General features: G+C 37.8%; 1 protein-coding gene across 1 annotated transcript in view; it reads left to right on the top strand.

Moving 5' to 3' along the window:
- The window catches only part of tgfbi (transforming growth factor, beta-induced), a 67,402-nt gene that overhangs the window by 15,197 nt on the left and 31,048 nt on the right, over positions 1 to 21,157 (top strand). Inside the window, exons 3-8 of the mRNA XM_059990407.1 lie at positions 11,896 to 11,960; positions 12,224 to 12,381; positions 13,346 to 13,510; positions 13,653 to 13,799; positions 16,772 to 16,913; positions 18,646 to 18,858. Of these exons, the coding sequence (XP_059846390.1) occupies positions 11,896 to 11,960; positions 12,224 to 12,381; positions 13,346 to 13,510; positions 13,653 to 13,799; positions 16,772 to 16,913; positions 18,646 to 18,858 (890 nt within the window). The remainder of the gene's footprint in view (positions 1 to 11,895; positions 11,961 to 12,223; positions 12,382 to 13,345; positions 13,511 to 13,652; positions 13,800 to 16,771; positions 16,914 to 18,645; positions 18,859 to 21,157) is intronic.

Genomic DNA, 21,157 nt, shown 5'->3' with positions numbered 1-21,157 from the left:
TCATTTAGATCACATTTCTTTCTCATTCTGATGTTTGGTCTGAACCACAACTAAACCTCTTGACTATGTCAGTATGTGTTTATACATTGAGTTGCTGCCACAAGATTGGCTGATTAGATATTTGCATTCACGATGAGCAGGAGTACAGGTGTACCTAATAAAGTGGCCAGTGAGAGTATGTGGGACTTGCTGATAGCAGGCACAATCTATTATTTGAACAGTTGTGAATTGAATTAAAGACTAATTACCTGTGAATATTCTGTGTTCTGACTTGGTAATTGGGGTTATAGATGATGCAGCTGATGGTCAGATCTAATACACAACCCTGTCCTGGAGATGCTGCTTAGCCTGCTGTGTTCCACCAGCATTTTGTGTGTGTTTATGGAACTCCTAAAGGTGTTCAATGGCCAACAACAACTGTTTTCCTTTGTGCCTGGTTTAATTCCAACCAGTAGATGCTGTTAACCTTCTACTGACTTCAATATAACACAATTTCAAGATGGAATTTAATATCCAAAGAATACAAGCACTTTTGAAGAAATACCACTTTACCAATGAACAGCAGAGACCCATCCATAAGACTGAGGATGACTTGCTTCCTCTCCTATGCCAAGGAGTCTCAGATGGTTGTGCTAATCTGGGACCAGCAGACTCTGCAAAAGTTGGGGCAGGAGGTGTGTGACAGGGTAAGAGGAGGGTGGTACGGAAGGTGATGGAAGTCTGGCAGTAATCACTGGACTTTGACGTGCTTTCATAAAGAGGCTTGTTCTCAATAATCTCCCAGATATTCCTTGATTTTGAGCAGTCATGGGCACAGGCTTCCCACAAGTCAGTGAGGATATTGTGTATCTTCTAAGCACCTTTGAGAACATTGTTGAAGTGTCTTCTCTCTTTGACTCTTGCTAAGGAAGCTAGATATCGAGCAGGCAAATGATATGGCTTGCCTTGTGGGACTGGCTGAGGGCCAGTAGAGCCTTCTCAAGAAGGTCCTGCTGAGACCTGCTGAAGGGTCTCGACCGGAAACGTTGACTATACTCTTTTCCATAGATCCTGCCTGGCCTGCTGAGTTCCTCCAGCATTTTGTGTGTATTATTGAGATTATCTTGTTTACTTGCCTAATTAATTTAGTGTGTGATACCTAAGAGTGACCCTCACAGAGGTATGATGTTTACCTTCTATCTTCTGTATTTCCTCCCAGTGAAACTACTGAGACATGCTCTACCTGCTGAGTACAATGTAGAACCCCAGAATGATGCAGTCCCTGGGCCTACCCTCTCCATTTGCCCCCAGACTCCTGAATCTGAGACACCATCACAGTAGTTGGAAGCCCCAATCTCCAATATATTACTTTCTTTCCTCAGTCCATATCCAGAGCACAAAACCCAACCCCTGTCTTTGTCTTGCTGACTCAATTTAGTCTGGATCCTGTTGGCCTCTGGCATTCTCCATCACCCTACCTCGATCAACTGAGAAATCTCTACTCACTGGTGCTATTTCATTCTAATTCCCCAATCTGATCAGAGTGGAAAGAGGAACTTTCCTTTGTAAGATTGATGCACCATCAATAACTCTCTCTGAGACGTGAAGTCGAGATATCAGCTTTTATTGACTGGAAGAAGGAACAAGCAGTGGTTGACCACCATACTACATCCTGGAGAATGAGGCCGGGCTCAGGCCTCAATCGCCTTTATACCGGGGTTTGTGGGAGGAGCCACAGGAGCAGTCAGCAGGGGGCGTGTCCAGACAGGTATATGTAGTTCACCACAAAGAGGATGCAAAATATGTCCATTGGATCTTGGGTGAGTTAGTCACTGATAGTGACACAATTACAGTACATGGCATGCCCTTTTAGAACACTCCAGTTTCTCTGCCATAACATTTTCACTTGGTGGATGACTTTCCCCTATTGTCTCCCGGAACTTCAACCATCTGTCTCCCTAGATCCACTATTGGATATGCTGGCTCTATGTGGTCCCCAGTAGTATAGTATTCAACAATAAATTCATTCACAAATAGATCAATTGCAATTTGAAAATGGCTCCCAGCCTGCTTGTCTAGGGCAGTAAAACCCTTGGCCAAAGCTAATCCATTTCTTGCCAATTCACTGGTCCCTATCTGCTCCTTGGAAGAATGTTAGTCCATTTTCAGCAGCTTTCCTCCATCAAATAGTGTGAGTTTTGGCCATGTCAGTAGTTAGTCCATCACACAGGAGATTGCATCAGAGCCTAATTCTGTCGTCTCTGTGTATGTACATTTGTGGGTTTCACAGCCAAAGCTCTGGCTGATTAATCCCTTGTTTAATGAGGGGTCATCAACTAAGTACAGACTGGCTACAAATCCTAAGACTTTCTTGTTGTGTACAAATGAGCTGTTCATCAAATATTTTTAAGCTACTGGAGAGGCTGGAAGGTTCGCTGCAACAGTTCCTTGTTTGTTCCCTCTCTGCTCTCCGGTTTTCCTATATATTAATTTATCAACAACATTCCTATAGAGGAGAGCTCTGTTTAAAAGAAGTGGGTCAGCATATATAATTTCTCTTTCCTTAGCTGTGGTTTTATAGCAGACTATTAAGAGACAGAATTATAACATGCCAAGAACTAATTTCTAACACTCTTGAGTCCTTTATGTTTTTCAGGGGCTTTTTAAATGACATGTAATGCAGTTCTGGCTCTGGTGAAGAGTGGAGAGGGTGCATTCTGGTGGGACTCTGAGCTATTTGCTATTCCTCACAGCTTCCACAGTAGAACATAATGGGAAGTGACAGAAAACGAAGAGATCCCACTCCCGTTTCTGAGAGGCACAGAGAAACGCTTTACCCGCTGACCACAGGGTAGATTGTAGATTCCAAAGTTCAATGTTCAAAGTACATTTTATTATCAAAGTACATATATGCAATCAGGTACAACCCTGAGATCCATTTTCTTGTGGGCATACTCAATAAATCTACAGAATAGTAACTTTTACAGTTGAAAATCAACCAGAGCACAGAAGACAACAGACTGTGCAAATGCAAGTATAAATAAATTGCAATAAATAATGAAAACATGAGACAATGAGATAAAGAGTCTTTGAAGTGAGATCATTGGTTGTTGGAACATTTCAATGATGGGGCAAGGGAGTATAGTTATCATTTTTCGTTCTAGAGCAGGATGGTCGAGGGGTGGTAACTGTCATTGAACCTGGTGGTGTGTTGTCTGAGGCTCTTGTACCTTCTACTTGATAGCCCCAGTGAAAAGGGATCATAACCCAGGTGGTGGGGATCTCTGATGATGGATACTGCTTTCTTATGACAGCATTCCATGTAGATGTGCTGAATGGTTGGGAGGGATTTACCCGTGATGTACTAGGTTGAATCCACTACCTTTTGTAGGATTTTCCATTCAAACGAATTGGTGTTTTCATACCATGCCATGATGCAGCCAGTCAATACACTGTACACTACACATCTATAGAAGTTTGTCAAAGTTTTAGATGTCAAGTCAAAACTCTGCAGACACCTAAGGAAGTAGGCCTTGGAAATTAAACATGAAAAGTAATATTTATCAGCCTTTTCTTCATTCTGTTTCAATTTTATACTTGTTGAATAATATACTATTAAATTACTTGTCCTACAATCCAACAATGATGTAATTTAACTATCTCCCGATCTGCACTGAGAAATGTTTTCATTTCTTGCCTCACACTGACAATTGACACCATTTTCCTCTCTGGCTACACTCTAGCTCTAAATGTTCTTTCCAAAAGTCCAAATTTACACCTGGTCACCAACACGTAAGTACTTCAATTACCAATTGTACCGTCTAACTAGTGTTCAGACACTGTATCCACAACCGCCTGTCACCTCCACCGAGAGTGAGACGCAGTTATGTACGTCTGTTAGATAGGACACTGGTGTGACAAGATCAGCAACACTGCTTAAGGTGTTGTTGTCTTTATTTAAGAAAGGATGCAGTAATGGAGAAGATAACAGCATCTGTTAATCAGAAGCTGGAACAATTTGATTCATACTGGGGAAAAATGGTTTAACTACATAATGCCTCATAGGCCTGATTTTATTCTCACAAATCAATGACTATGTTGTAAAAAAATAATCACTTCCTACTTGTACATAGTTTTTTCCTTTTGCTTGTTTTTCTTTCCGCTCTTTTCTATAAGAGTATACCTCAGATAAATACCTTGTGGAGATTTGTGACATATATGATTATATGATATATATGTATAATGTCTGAAATACATCTCATGGAAATTTTTGTTTGATGATGAACATCAATAAAAAAATAAATTACAAAAAAAGAAAAATGGATACAAAAGTGACATCTAGAATAGCGGATTGTCTTGTGACCAGGACTGTTTCCACTGAGAAAGGAGTGGCTTGATTGAAACATGCAAAATCCTGAGGGCTTTTGATAGGGTGGATAAGGAAAGTATGTTTGCATTTTTTCTGGAGTATCTAGGACTAGGAGTCACTTCTAAAATAAATCCTTGTTCATTTAACACAAAAACAAAACAGTTGTTTCCTCTCAAAAATGCTCAGAATACTTTCCTTTGATGTACAAAGTAAGCAGAGTATTTGAATATATTTAAGTGGAATGACTCTTGATAAGATATAGTAGATAGATTATTGGTAAGCAAAAGATGAGAAAGGTTGCTGCAGAAAATGTTGACATGAGGTTGCAATCAGATCAGCCATGATCTTATTAATTGGTGAGGGGCCATGTGTCTCATTTCCACTCCCAATTCATAAGTACATCTCCACTCTCCCACCTGACCCTTGTCCTTAGAATGTTTTTGGGGGCCCTTTATTTTGTTCTTGACAACTCATCAGCTCCAATCTCCATTCACCCTGATATGCATGCCAATCAAAGCAAAGGCACCATTCCTTTGCCTCCACTTTAAGCAAAGCACAGGCTCAAGGTTCTCTCTAATCCACCCCTCCCCATGTCCCCAACCACAGCAAAAGCCTGACAAGGCCAAGGCTGACTCCTTTGACCACAAGTGCCACATTTTTATTTTAAAATCTGTGCAAGTGTCAGTTGATTGCACCGAGGTCATGAAATAGTTGTTGAAACCTCACTGCAATAAAAATTTAGTGCACCCATCTATGTGCACTCTAATATCTAGGCCAACATGGCAAGAGGGTACTGGAGTAAGAAACTAATTCTGAGAGATGTTTAAGTGGCTAAGCCTACTTCCATTGAAACAGAGAAGGCTAATTAAGATACAATATTTGTTTTCTAAATTATAAAGCTTTCTTTCAATTGAGAAAACAGAATAAGGCCATTACTAGGATTGCTGATGAGGGATCAATTTATATTGAGTGAGGACAGAGTTTCAGAAAAATTTATTTTACAGAGTTGTTAGACTGTGAAATGATTTGCCTCATGGGTTGCTTGCGACTAGAGACACATTGGCTGACTAGCCCTCTTCTGTGCTGTAAAATTCTGCAGTTATGTGGTACACACTGTTCTGAGCTCCAACACCAACTTCTGGAATTTTTTTTTTTAACTTGCATGTTTTCAGAATGTGGTAAAAGTGCTCATCTGCTTCAGCAGGAACTTAGATTAAAATACATTGTCTTGGTCATATTTTGGAAATCAGGAAATTGTGCAGCTAAGTTAATCATAACACATAAATAAATCAAATACTATTTCGCTGAAACACATATTCTTTCAGAAGAAGAGAAATAAGATCTGAACAAACCGCTGGCCTTTTTTTAATATTGTAAATGTTAGATTTTATGAGAGTGGCTACAGCACAGAATTGGAAACCTTTTCAAGAGATATAAATAATGATGTTCTAAGTAGAATTATTCACTAAATTAAGCAGTGATGCTCAATCTTTATTAGACTAGCTGGAAAGGAAGATATCCCTCCTTAAGAAGTATAGCTTGGAGCAAATTCCCAGAGGAGACACAAATGTTACAACAGCTTGTGGAAATAATGAGCATTCATCAGGAGCGAAGGAAGTTCCTCAGGGCAAAATTTCCTATAGATGAGAAAACTATAATTGAGTATTCATTGCATGAATATGTCTTTCTCCTTGGTTTTGAAAAGAAAGCTTATCTGCAAATATCTTCAGATAGATTTTCTGCTACGTGAACAATTGAGGATTCCATTCCAAATTACACACAATCCTGGAAATTTTTGAAACTAATTCTTTCCCCAACTCCTACCCCTGACATTTTGCTCAGAGTGCTTTACATATTGTGAATGAATTGTACAAAGGGAATGTCATGAGGCAGCAAATTAAAGTGAAATATATAACAAGATATTTTGAGCACCAGAGTTCAAAGCATAGCAGAAGGAGAAAGCTAAGACAAAAACAGCAGTTAGCAGGTTAGGCAGCATCATTGGAAAGAAGAACAGAGTTAACATTTCAGGCCAAGCTCCCTCTTTCACAACTGGGAATGAGGAAGCGTTCTCTTAGTCATCAGCCTCCACATCCAACGTATCCTTCTTTTCTATAGTGAGCAGTTTCAACATGATCCCATTATATGTCATGTATTCCATCTCCACCACTTTTTTGCTTTCTCCAGGGATCACTCTCATGATTCCTTGATCTCCTCACCCCTCACCATCCATTCCTATCCCTGGAACTTTCTCCTCCTACCTTTTCAAATCCTTCCTCACTACCATTCAGTCCTAAACAGCCCTTCCAAGTTCTCATTCACAATGTGAATTGACTACATTAATGAATGCAAATTTATCCTAGGTGATGGTTTTGCAGAACACGTTGCACTGTTGGCAATGGCATTCTTGAGCTTCCACTTACATGTTATTTAACTCTTCCTCCCATTCTCACGCCAGCGTGTCCATCCTCAACCTCCTCCATTGCTACAGAGTGGTCAAAAATCAATCCCATTTTTCACTTGGATGGCTTACTTCCTGAAGTGTGTACATTGAATATTCCACTTTCAGTGAATCCACATGCCAACTTGTCCATCCAGTTTTCTTCTCCCTTCAATCACCTTTTCCATCTCCTCCAACCAGGCTCCATCTGCCCATCATCCCCTCCCCAAACGGTTCCAGCTATTACCTACCTGCCTCTGTCTCCCTCCCTTAGACTGATTATATACTGGTAATCTGCCCTCTCCCCTCTTGGTCCTGATGCAGAAAATCAACTAGAATCTGAATCAGAATCAGGTTTAATTTCGATGGAATATATTGTGAAATTTGCTGCTCTGCTGCAGCAATACATAGAAAACTATAAATTACAATAAGAAATATATACAGTATATAATATATAACAGAAGAACAAATCTAAGACATTAGCTTTTGTCTTACTAAATTAAATACTAATATACTGCATATAATGCAAAAAGGGAGGAAAAACAAAGCAAATAAGATAGTGAGGTTCAGTGGGTTCAATCTCCATATAGGACTCTGATGGCAGAGGCTCCTCCTTGATGGTAGCAATGAGAAGAGGGCATGTCCTGGGTGATGTGGAAACAGAAGCATGGACCTTTTGCTTCCACAGATGCTGTTTGACCTGCTGAATTCTTCCACGTTTCTGTTCTCTTTTATCAAGAATCTTGCCAGGATTAGAATATTGTAGCTGAGAGGAAGAGTTGGACATGGCGGTGTTTTCATTGGAACAGAGGGAATGAGGACAAAAAAAAATGATTGAGATACATAATATAGAGTGCTCAAATGAATTGGAAGGATGTATTTTTCTTCACAGAGGAGTCAAAGACCCAAGGGCACAAATTTTAAGAAAATGGTAGAAGAATCTGATGGTAAGGATTTTTAAAAATCCTGTGGATGGCAGGAGTCGTGTTAGATGGAGACAAACGATATGCATCCACAATTTGTTTAAATGTGGAAGAGATGTGAGCAGTAGAGTAGTGCATCCAATGCTGGAGGATGGAATTTGGCTGCATTGTTCCTTTATAACATGGGTGAATGACCTATGAAATCATAACATATGAAACTGATGGTAGAATTTTTGACTCTGATCGAACTCTGAGCTGATTAAGCTATATCACAATCAAAAAATACTGGTTATAGATTGAAAACATTAAATCTAAGCCTTGACTTTGGTAGAAATTATAGCCCTTGGGTAAAGGTTTATTAGTATAAGAATCAGGTTTATTATCATTGATCTGAGGGTGCTGTCAGTCAGAGTTGGCCATGGATATTGTGTTATAGCAGTCTAGGTACGAAAGTCTGGGCAGTATATGGGGAGCCAGCTGTTGCCCATATAGCAAGCTGATGAACTCAAAGGAACGGCAGAGACAGATACAGTTCAGAACCAGAGTTACCAGTCAACATTGAACTCAAATTAGGACTGCCTTAGGGACTCCAATTCCGCATTTTTCCATCGGGGTTTACTCCCAAAGCTTTCCCCATGAGTGGGATAGCTGCAAGGTTTCTGATCAGAGTTTTCCTTCTCCTAAATGAGCTGCCAACCATGGCTGATGAGCTCCATCTGCTCATATATCACTGATATGTCGTGAAATTTGTTGTTTTGTGGCAGTAGTACAGTACAAGACATAGATATTACTACAAGTTACAAAATTAAATATAGGGTAAAAGGGGAATAGTGAGCATTCATGGACTCTTACTTTGAACATCACAAATTCTAGTTACTGAGAAAAAAAAACTAGAAAGAATATTTCTGACACATGTCGAAGAGGTGACTTATGAGAAACAAGTGGCCTTATTATGCAATCTGTGTGCAGTAAGTACATACAAGAAAAAAGCAGTTATTGTGTTTAAGCATCAATTTTGCAATCTACATCTATAATAGAAAATATAGTTACAATGAGCCTTCAATCATGTTGCTTTACTTAAGAAATTTAACAGATGATATGGACTGACAATCAAATTCAGTGCGATAGCTTGATAACCCAGCCAATTTATATTAATCATAATGTCCAGGAAATGATCTGAAATTTGTTACAGTTGTTATTCTGGTACAAATTTGTATATTCCAGTACTTTTACTAAATGTATAAATTAAGTAAGCAAAGCATATGGTAAGTAGTCATAGTAAGTGATATAATATTCATAGGGGAAGTAGTGATAGAGAAAGCACTGACGCTTTCGGTCCCATTAGTCCGAAGAGCAACCAGTAAAATGTCTAGTCATTGTGAATTATTTACTTGTGTAAAGTACTGACAGGATCCCTGTTACATCAAAAGACTGTTTACTAAAAGTGAAGGTGCTGCTAAGTGCTGTACTTGCAGTCTGACGTATTACCAGCCTAACCTGGAGAGGTGCTTGGTCTCATCCCTTATCAGATGTCTTTCTGTTGATTTTTATTTATTTCTAATTAGATCAATTTGGAACCACTCTTCTTTTGCAGGATTTATTTCTGGCATCTTCATTTAAAAAGGGAACCTAATAAATTACTTGGGAAGGGGTGGGAGGGGAAGGAAGGGCTGGGTTTGACCAGGATATCAATTCAGGTCAGTCTATTTGGAATTTGTTTGGCAGAAGGTCATGTGGCACTCTGCCTGTTACTGTAAGGGAGATGCATTACATCCTTTCAATAGCACCAACTTTCAAAATTAAGTTTGTAAAAAAAAAAAAATTGTGAATGAAAAGCCTTGGTCATCAATATGATTCAAAGTCTCACCAGAAGTAAATTGTGGATGTTGTACATCTTATGATAACATTTAGGTAAGTTGCACAACTGAGCAAAGGAGCAAGGGTACAAGAAATACTCCACCAAGAAGTCCATGCCTTAATGTCAATAGGAGTTCATTTGTTCTGAGTGTGCCAAACGGGCTATCACCACAGTATTTTTTTCTTTGCAATGCTGTTTATTTTGCGGGTTGTGTAGTTAAGTTTTTCTCCCTCCCTGTATATGTGAACATATCATATCTGTTTACAGTATTTTTGAATGATGAAAACGTAAAGCCATTTAGAGTGGGGCACCCATCCAGAGGATTATGCTGATGATCTGCCTTTATGAAAAAAAAATTCCTACACTCCATTCCTAGTCACTGCTGTTTCTATTTTAATTCCCTAGCTCCTCAAATAAAGTCAAAGTTAAATTTATTGTTGAACGCAAAAGTACATGTATGCACAAGTACAGTGAAAAACTTGCTTATAGCAGCATCACAGGAACGTGTCATCAGATAAGCAGTATTCACACGAAAAAAACTTGGTATACACAAATATTCATATGTTCTCAGTATCTTAAAAATGGCACTTTTTTCTTATTTCCCAGAATGGTGTTATATTAATTTCACTTCAGACATTTACTAACCACATACTCCACCCACCTCCCTGGTGCCACCCCTCATCACTACCACCACCACCACCAGTATTCTTTCCTGTTTCCTATTGACCCATGAATTTCTGTTTCACATTTTTTATGAATCATTTATCCTTGAAACACTGGTCTAGATTTTGTGGTTGTAATGACTGTGAAGTTATCAATAAGTGTTACCTGAAAGTAGTTTCTGCCTATGTGCTGTTTAGTGTGCAGACATTGTAGATACTGCATACAAAATCCTACTGCTACATAGATTGCTCATACAATTGCTTACAAGAGGATTTTTTTGGAATTGGCAAAACTGCTACTTTTTACACAATTTTAACTAAAACTTTTCCATATTCCCTCTATTTCTCAAAAATGAAAGGAGGCTGTTCCGTTAATTGTACAATCCCATTCTCCCACTAATTTTCCATACATCAGAAACTTAAGGAGCTGTACCTGAACTTCCATTACATTGTAAGCCATAATTATCGCTGAACTTCTCGGTGGCCCAGTATGTGCAATTGTGTGCTGAGTTTACTTCATTTAGAATTAATTTTTCAAAGTTCGATACTTAATAAAAATAGCTAAAGATTATTTTCCTCTTTTAAAAGAACACTACCTTATGAAATTGCCTCTTCTAACTTAATCCCATTTCTTTCTCCCTAACCTTAATGCTTTTTCAGAATGTTTGATAAGTTGGTTAAGATCGTTGTTTTCTCACAAAGAAAGCGAACGGCGCTAGAAATCGGAAACACTCTACAAATGACAGCAGAATCTAACACCAGGCTGAGGGAAAGCTGCTTTATAAATATTTTTCGCAGTTTTTTTCTTCTTAGTCAGTTGTGAGATCAGTTATTTAATCCACGACTCCATAATCTGGTCCATCAATTTCTCTTTTCCCTCCTCAGATACTGTTTTCTAATTGAGCACTTAAATGTTTTGTGATGTGAACTAAGTTTGACTAAGGTACCAATGGGAATCTGTTTTGAATTATTTGCTGAGAAATATGATCTAATTTTAACAATTTACTCAAAAGTCTGAGAATATAATATGTAGCACATTAGTCTGACAAAACTTAAAGGCATTTATTGAGGAGCATGGCCTTCTAATATAAAGCCAAGACAGAAACTTTTCCAAAATGGAAAGGTATAGAAAGCTCTTCCAGTTTTTGCACCCAGTGGCAGCATGAAAATCCACAACATACATCATCTTAGTTTATAATGAGACTGCATGCTCATTATCTATGTGGTATTTGCATATTCTCCTCTTCTTCTGGGTGCTTCTACAAGCCAAATGCTAACTTCCTACATCCCAAGAATGACCACTATGAAATAGGGAGGATTTGACAGGTATGTGAAAGATAATAAGTTACAGGAAAACAATGGAACATTGGATGACTTGATGGGCTAAACAACCACCTTTGAGGTGATAAGAAAATAAAAGGCGTATATACAGTAAGTGTATATCTTGTATTCAGTATACTTCATTGAAGACCACAGAAAATGGTTGAGAACTATATTGTTCTGCTAATGAAAGTTCCTAAATTAAACAATTAATATAAGATGTTATTTGTCAATGTAGTAATTTTAACTTTTATTCAGGCATACCTTTGGCAAATGTTACTAAATTTTACTCTACTCAAGCTAACTTTCAGTAATTAGAAGCCCATATTTGATTTGTTTTACAGAATTATAAGCTATGAATGCTGTCCTGGATATTCCAAGGTGCAGGGTGAGAGGGGCTGTCCAGTAGGTAAGATATGATCAATATATATTCTGTAGTTGTTTGCAATATTTTGAAAATCAGTTTATCTTCACCCTGTAAAGGAACATCACACACCCTAGATTGGATGCTTTAGAAACTTTTATAGATTAGATATTTCCTAATTATCAATGCATACTTTATAGCTTTCCTGCAAACATATTTTTTCATGCAAGTTTTCAAGTTGATTCATGCAGCAATTGTTATAATAACTGACATGTTCTGATGCTGTTTGCCCTTCCCTACTTTTGCAGCGTTACCAGTTAACAATATTTACAATACACTGGGAAATGTTGGATCGAGTGACACTCAACTGTACTCTGACCGTGCCGGCCTCAGACCAGAGATCGAAGGACCTGGCTCCTTCACAATGTTTGCTCCCAGTAATGAAGCCTGGTCAGCTCTCTCTGCGGTAAGAATTCAATGTATCTTTTCAATTTACTTTTCTTTAAAAATGAGACATAGACTGTCTTGCCTTGCACACCTTCGGAAAGCATTTTACTGCCAATATGGCCTCTTCTGTAAAGGAGTAAGTGATTGTAGATGAAATTATTATTGATGTCATTGGTTAGATTTCACTGCTTAACATTTAATGTCTAGCTCATAGAGTTCAGAAATCATTTCTTTCAATAGGTGGATAAAGAATAATGTTGTATTTACACAGCTCACAGATATAACGTGGTATCTCCACAGAGAGCACTATATTATAGACATTATCCAAAATATGATAGGGTTGATTTGGAACATGCATGAAATCAAGGACGTGGCCACAGATCCATGATCCATACAGCCCAGCTGCAGTTAGTGGCACTTTAAAAGTGTCTGGCCACCAAGTGCTAAAATAATCTTTGTTTTTCATAGCTCGCTATTAATCTAGGTCCTACAGCAATTATAAGAACTATAACCGGGAGCCTTACTGTTCTTCAGTATTTGGAACACTTTTACACGCTCATTGAGTTAATTCTTTGTTTCTACATAAGGTATTGCTTCTCAGTAGACCCAGAAAAGTAATGCTGTCTCAAGTGCCTTTTTGACACCACAAACCTCACAAGTTAAAATCTAGACTTTTCTGAAATATTAGCTAAAACAGCAAATATTTCCTTACATGGAAAACATAGCTACATTGACAGCGAAGGGCCAGTAGACAGTCATGATAAACAGGAAAAATAATTATTACTTACATTTTAAAAAGGGATATGAGGCCAAAAGAAATACGTGCTATTTTACTTTGTCTCAAATGGGATCAGTAATATATTTCTTTATTTGTATGCCTTTGCGACCTACTGGAGACTACAAGAGAAAAGAAACAAATCTTCTAGTAGATTGTTTCATGACTAAGTAATGTAATCTATTTGTCTTTTTTACTTCAATTGTAGGAAATTATTGATGCTCTCGTAAGCAATGTCAATATTGAATTGCTCAATGCCCTGCATTACCATATGATCAACAAGCGTATTGTCACGGATGAGCTAAAGCATGGAGTGGCCTTGCCTTCAATGTACCAGGATTTAAATATATATGTACACCACTATTCCAATGGCGTAAGATTTATCCTTTCTACCTATTCCATAAATGCATTGTCTTTCCCCTTCTAGTTAATGTCTTCCTTCTTATCAATTCACTATTGCTGTTTTAAGCATTTTAAAGACTTGCTTAAATATTATATGCTTATATTCAATACAGATCGTCACCGTCAACTGTGCACGACTAATCAGGGCTGACCAGTTTGCGACCAATGGAGTTGTGCATGTTATTGACAGAGTCCTCATGGCTGTTACAAATTCGATTCAGGATTTTCTTGAAATTGATGATAACTTTCAGCAGCTTAGAGTATGTATAAAACTATTGTTAAAATGCTAGTTTAAGGATAACATATGAATGTGATAAATGCTTATCTGCTTCTATTGTTAACTTTAGGATTCTGTTCTTGCAACTTCTCATTTTAGAGTTCACAACCAGTTTTTATGTTGTTTGATGTTTATTTTGCCACTGAAGATAAAACATCTGGCTTTAGCACAAGGCAACAATTACCTCCTTCCACTTAATCAGTGATTCCAGATCTCCTGGGAGATACTGTGCTTCCACTATGATAAATGCAGGATAAAGCGAGGCATGGAATATGATACTTAGAACATTTCACCCTATTTCGTTCAGATTTTTACTAGATTGAACTGGGGGATTGCCCAAAGAAGCTATAATAAGCTAAGAAGCATATCATCATCTGAACTGACTGTCTTATTATGGTAGCAGGCAGAAAACCGAAGAGTGCCCAGAAACAAAAAGTTGTCTTCCTATTTTCTAGGAATCATCAAATTTTCTTGCAGTAACTAACTTACTCTATTTTTAACGGAACTTGATAGGATGTAGTTAGTTTCTGTCTCAGAATAGTCAAATTGAAAGTGATCTAAAGGAAATTTTTCAGTATAATTTGTAAATTTCTTGTGCGATCTCTGCCTAGAAATTAGATTAAATTGTACCCATTTCCTCTTGCACAAATCACCATGCCATTTAAAAAAAATATTTTCACTAGCAATCACCTTTTTGGTAAAGTGGCACTCCTGGGGGAAATGGCTCAGCTACTGTATATCCATGAGCTATTCACTTTGCCGTATCTGACAATTAGCCACTTAATCATGTAATTGTTGTTTCCTGACTGGTTGTATCACCACCTGATGTGAAAACATTAATCCCCAAGAATGGAGAAGCCTACAAAAAGTAGCCCAATCCATCAGAGGAAATTTCCTCCCCACCATTGAGCACATCCATACTGAGAGCTTATGCAAGAAAGCAGCATCTATCATCAAGGACCCCCATCATCCAGGCCAAGCTCTCTTCTTGCTGCTGCCATTGGGAAGGATGTACAGGGGCCTTGGGTCTCACACTACCAGGATCAGGAACAGTTATTACCTTCAACCATCAGACTCCTGAACTGGTGTGGATAACTTCACTCACCTCAACAGTGAACTGATTCTGCTATCTAAGAACTTGCTTTCAAGGATTCTACAACTCACGTTTTCAGTATTAGTTTTCAATTTGTTAGTTTTTGTTTTTGCTCAGTCTGTCTTTTGCACATTGCTTATTCGTCAGTCAATATTTATGCATAGTTTTGCACAGATTCTATTGTATTTCTTTGTTCTACTGTGACTGCTTGCAAGTAAATAAATCACAGGGTAGCATACAGTGACACAGTTTTGAACTTTGAATTGTGCCCAATTCCCCAATGAACTAAGTAAACCAGTGGTTTTGGTGTAATCTTTGACCTTCATTTATCTGTCACACAAAAAAAGAACAAAATTCAGGTCTATCAGTGAAAAGATGTTTATTAAAGGATACCCACCATGTCACCGATCTTGAACACAGTAATGAACTTGAGTTCCATTTCTCACTAGGTATGCAGTGTGTTCTGTCCCTTCTACGATGGATGGCAGCAATTTCATGTTATGATCCTCAGTGGTACAAGACTGAAGCAGGGCTAATGATGAAGCTGGGGGACTGGTCACTTTCTGGAGAGTGCTGTTTGTCCCTTCCCCAGTGTTCTCTCTCACTTCCATGGCAACCTTTCTTGCAGCTGGTCTGCAACTACCCCGTAGAGAATTTTTTTTCTGCAACTTAGCTGTCGCGATGGAAACTGCTCTTCATGCAGCTGTCTGGAATCATGTAGGAACCATTTTAACCCATGATTCTGGATAGAAGGCAGCCTAATGATCTTAACTGTGTTTTTGTCCGAGTGTCTGATTCTACAACTCACACCTGTATGTCAATTTTAAACCCTGCGCACTGACAGCGCACCAAAAAAGGATAAAAATATATTTGTTAGGTTATTGTGCCAAAGTGAATTAAAATCATTGTTATTGGATAAGTACTAGCATGGACTGCAGACTGCAAATATTTGAAACTCACTCTGGGACTCCATATTAAATTCATTTCAATTTCCATTCATATGGATATAAGAGTTCTTTTTCCAGTAATAGATCAATTTGCATCAGTCTGTAGAATAGTAAAGTTAGAGATTTGCACTTTCAAAATTTACATTGGAATGTGAGTTTCATCTGAACTGAGGACCACTTTAATACGATGATGTTGCTTTTTAATCTGTCCCAGCTCTGCTACACAGATTTGGATAATGTGCCAGTACTTGCAAGGAGCAAGGAAACATTTCAATTCCTCTAATAATAAAAGGAGAAGTGGTTGAAACCATTCATCCAGAACAAATCATTGTGTAAGGTTGCCAACCACTGGTTAAGACAAATTGATATTATGTTGGGATATTCATACAAGTATTATTTTATTAATCTCAACACACAAGTGTTGGAGGAACTCAACAAATCAAGCAGCATCTATGAAGGGGAAGAAGCAGTCGACATTTCAGGCTGAGAATGTTCTTCAGAACCCAAAACATCGATTATTCATTTCCCTCCATAGATGTTGCTTGACTTGCTGAGTCCCTTCAGCATTTCATACCTGTTGTTCAAGATTTCGGGCATTTGCAAAATCTCGTATGTCTACTGTTAATGATTGTTCAATTAAATATTATTTAAATAATTTAAAAATAAATTCAATAAACTAATTTTGCTGCTGGGAATATTTAAATGTTTGGACCACATATCAGAAATATGATAAGGGCCCTTTTGACAATTTACTGTGATTGAGATCCACACCAACAAATTGCATTTCTTAAATGCGGTGACTCAGAAGAAACATTAAGTCTTTAATAAAAATGTGAATCTGAGTTTGAGGATGATTATTTTTCTCTGCACTGCGATTTCTGACCTGTGTTTCTTCTGCCTCTCTGTGTGCTCCAGGCTGCAATAGCTGCCGCAGGTCTTGAGACTATACTCAGCAGCAAAGGCGAGTATACCCTCTTTGCTCCCACTGATGAAGCGTTCAGGAAAGTACCGCCCGCTACTCTGAACCGGATTTTAGGAGATCCAGAGGCATTGAAATGTAAGCTAATTTTAAACAATGTTTCAGCATTAATTCAGTCCACAAAGAATCTAAGATTCAACCAAAATGATTTTCGCAACACTTTTCCAGACTATTCATTCATCAGGTCCACAATAACCTCCTGCTGTCTTTCTTCATTGTATTCCTTTTCACCAATGTATTTTTCTAGCTCAGCCTTAAATGCTGTTAATCACCTGAAACCTTATTTGTGGTGGTGAATTGCACGTTTCTACCACTCTGAGAAAAACACTTCCCTTGTATTTCTATTCCATACTTGAGAAGTCTGGTAAATAAAAACACAAAATGCTGGCAGAACTCAGCAGGCCAGACAACATCTATGGGAGGAGGTAGTGATGACGTTTCAGCCTGAAACTCATGTTGAGAAGTCTGGTCCTGGCTTCCCTAGAGTGCTGAACTATTTTTGTTACTTTAACAAACCCTTTAATATTCTTATACGCTGGGTGACCTAACACAATTTTAAGGATATTTTTAATATTCTTGAAATTCCATTAGATCACCCAGCAGTTACTCTGTGGTAACATCTCTCAATCTGTTTTATCTGTCCTGATAACCATCCATTCATTTCTGATATTGTTCTAGTAAGTATTTTTCTTTGTAATATAGAGACCATAATTGTTCACAGAACTCTGATCTAATCATTTAATACAACTTCCGTACTTTTATTTGTTTTCATTCTAGAAATGAGCTGCAGGGCCAGTTTCACCCTTATTTACTAGCATCACTGGGTAAACTAATTTCAGTGCCTGCATCTGCAACTTCTACTCTTCAACTCCCCTTTTGCCATTTTTCATGGAGTATATTATATCTGTATACTTGTAAATACAATATAGTCATTTAAACTATTATATTCTTTTCATTCTGCTAGCTTTTACAAGTGTTGAACATACTTGATTCCAAAATCCAAATCGATCCAAGTATTTGTGTAAATTGTGAATGGAAATAGACATTGTGAGTTTCACCATTTACAAATACGAGCAACAGCTACAACACTTACTGCCTGTTTAGTTTTGTAACCAATTTGCTATCCATTCTATTGCTGGTTTCTTGACAGAGTACAGGATGGCTTTAATTGAATTGGCTTAATAAGTAAGATAATAATGTTTGCACTTTGCATTTTGACTCCATTGAAAGTGGAGTGAGCCATGCATATATTCCAAGCAATTACATTAGTGCATATAAAAGAGACGGATCTTTAGCCTCCTCACCATAATTTTCTGGCCTTACTGCTTATTCTGTTGGTCACGAGTTTATTATATGACAAATATAAACATTCTATGTATAAGTCTGAAAGTAGTTGTTAAAAATTCTCTGCCATTTTTGAGCTATCTGAATGAGAAAGATTTGTAAACTGTGAACAGTCACATTGATCAGACAAAAGGTTGGGATCCGGGCCTAGTTCAGATCAGCCATGATCATACTGAATGATGGAGTCGGCTTGACGGTCCAGGTAGCTCATTCCTGTTTGTGTTTTTGGGTTTCTAATGCTTTAGTATTTTTAATCACAATTTCATCTGTGTATTTACCGGAGAGCTTTAATGGACGAGAGTTAGCAATGCTGCACTCCCTCAATATTGCATTGAAGATAAACATTGATGATATGTTGGTGGACCACTTATGTGTTTATTTTAACTGAGTTATAATATATTGATTGAAGAAATGACATTTCATTAACTTGAAGACCGAAAATCATGTATTCGTGTTATTTCCACAGCTCTGCTAAATTACCATATTTTGAGAAAAGTGCAATGCGCAGAAGCCATAATCTCAGGCGCACCCATGGAAACTTTAGAGGGCTCATCACTGGAGGTGGGCTGCAGTGCTAATAGTATTACGCTCAATGGCAAGGACGTCATCACTGAAAAGGACATGCTAGCAACAAATGGGGTCATTCATATGATTGATGAGCTTCTGATTCCTGATTCTGGTAAGCCAAAGTGCACAGTATTATTGTTATCTGTTAATCTTATTGATGAGCTAATGTAATGTGTAAATATAAATAATTGAAAATATCATTCTTAAAATATTATTACATATTATAAAAATATATAATTTCAATAATCCCTTACATTAATTTCACTTTATTTTATAGCACAAGTAAGGAATAATGTTAGATGATTATTGATAATGGAAATATTGCCAAATATTTTTGTACTTGGAAAGCTAGATGATTATTTTATTATGGTACTAACCATGCACATCATCCATCTCTATTTCCTAAATAACCTGACCAGTTCCTGAAAAAGAAATAAAAAAGAAAATGTCATTGTAATTTAGGAAAATAAACTCTGGCAACTGCCATTACAACTGTACCTCAAAGGAGATCAAACAAGTCTTAGGATATCACATTAACTCATAATATCAATGCCTTCTGCTTTACCATTCCTTTGGAATCAAGGATATCGAGTTCCATCTCCTGGTCTGTGGAATGGAAGATAACTCTGTGTTGGAATTATTTTAATGTGGTGTTGTCATTGCTCATCAGCTTCCAACTGTCTTTACTGAGGCAAGGACATCCAAGTAGACTGCAGGAAAGGCTCTGCCGCATAGATTTAATTATCATTTTCTCTCTCTCTCCCCCCTCCTCTCAGCACAAATATGATCCTCATTCTGAATGTTTTAACCTGAATCCATTCTCACTGCATGTAGTATTCGATAAATTGTTTGCTCTCTAGTCAGTGAAAAGAACTTATCAAGGCTGCATCCATTATAATATAAACTATATTCAAGTCTTCCAAGCATGTCCAGTTTAAATAATTTAATAAAGCCAAAAGAAATCTCACGCCCTCATTTTTAAAAGGACTCAAACTTGTGTTTGACTGTTGGGCACACAACTTTAAACAATGTTGATGATATTTGATGGAGATAACAATGAGAACTATTGCAACAAACCATAAAACACATTAATAAATTTACAGAATATGTATGTCACTGACAAATTAATTTAAAATAGTGTGCGATATGATGCATTTTAACAAGTGTTTAGGAAGGCCAAATGGGTTGATGAAGGTGGGGGGGGGGGGGTGGGGAGAAATCAGAAAACAATAATCATACAGATAATTTGATGGAAAGACAACTTTCTACCAATTTTTTCCCAATTAAAATTGAAGATTTGCATCAGAAGTAAAAGAAGGGCGGCATAATATAGTGTCACAGTGGCTCCCTCGAACTACTGTAAAACTACAATAATAATTTCACTTCATTTTACTAAAATTCTATTTTGGAAGGTAAGCTGCCCCAATGACTATTATCCAGTGGCACTCACATCTATTTTGATGAAGTGCCTTGAGAGGTTGGTCATGGCCAGGATCAACTCCTACCTAAGCAAAGACCTGGACCTACTGGAATTTGTCAATCACCACAATAGGTCTATAGCGATACAATCTCACTGGCTCTTTACTTAGCCCTTGATCAGCTGGACAATAGCAATACCTAGATTAGGCTGCTCTTTATTGCTCGCAGCTCAGTGTTCAACACAATCAAGTCCTGAATTCTAATCAACAGGCTCCAAAACCTAGGCCTCTGTATTTCCCTCTCCAAATGATCCTTGACTTCCTCAATGGGAGACCATTGTCAGTGAAGATTAGAAATAACATCTCCTTTTCACACACAAGCAACACTAACGTACCTCAAAGATGCGTGAATAACCCACTGCTTCACTCTACACCCACAACTGTGTGGCTAGGCACAGTTCAGACACCATTTACAAATTTACTGATGACAAATCTACTGTTGGCAGAATTTCAGATGGTGACAAGGAGGCGTACAGGAGTAAGATAGATTAGATGTTGAGTGGTGTCGCAACAACAACCTTTCACTCAACATCATTAGGACCAATAAATTTATTGTGGACCTCAGGAAGGGGAAGTTGAGGGAACACCTTACCAGTCCTCAATGAGGGATCAGCAGTGGAAAGAATGAACAGTTTCAAGGTCTTGGATGTCAACATCTCTGAAGGTCTATCCTGGCCCCAACATATTGAAAGAATTACGAAGAAGACCCAAAAACAACTAGATTACATTAGAAGTTTGAGGAGACTTGGTATTGTCACCAAAATGGGTTTAGAAGTTGAGAACCTTTTTAATTCAGTTGTCAGACAAGCAGAGACATATGGGAAGCATTGTCAGATTTTCTGAAATCCAGTCCACTTCTAAATTTCTTAGTCTTTTCTTTGCTCAGCATAATGGAATATACTTGGTACAGATTCTGCATTTATCTATATTATC

The sequence above is a fragment of the Hypanus sabinus genome, chromosome 15 (assembly GCF_030144855.1).
Source record: "Hypanus sabinus isolate sHypSab1 chromosome 15, sHypSab1.hap1, whole genome shotgun sequence".
Lineage (NCBI taxonomy): Eukaryota > Metazoa > Chordata > Chondrichthyes > Myliobatiformes > Dasyatidae > Hypanus > Hypanus sabinus.
The sequence above is the reverse complement of the archived record's forward strand: the minus strand, read 5'-3'. Positions and strand labels throughout refer to the sequence as shown.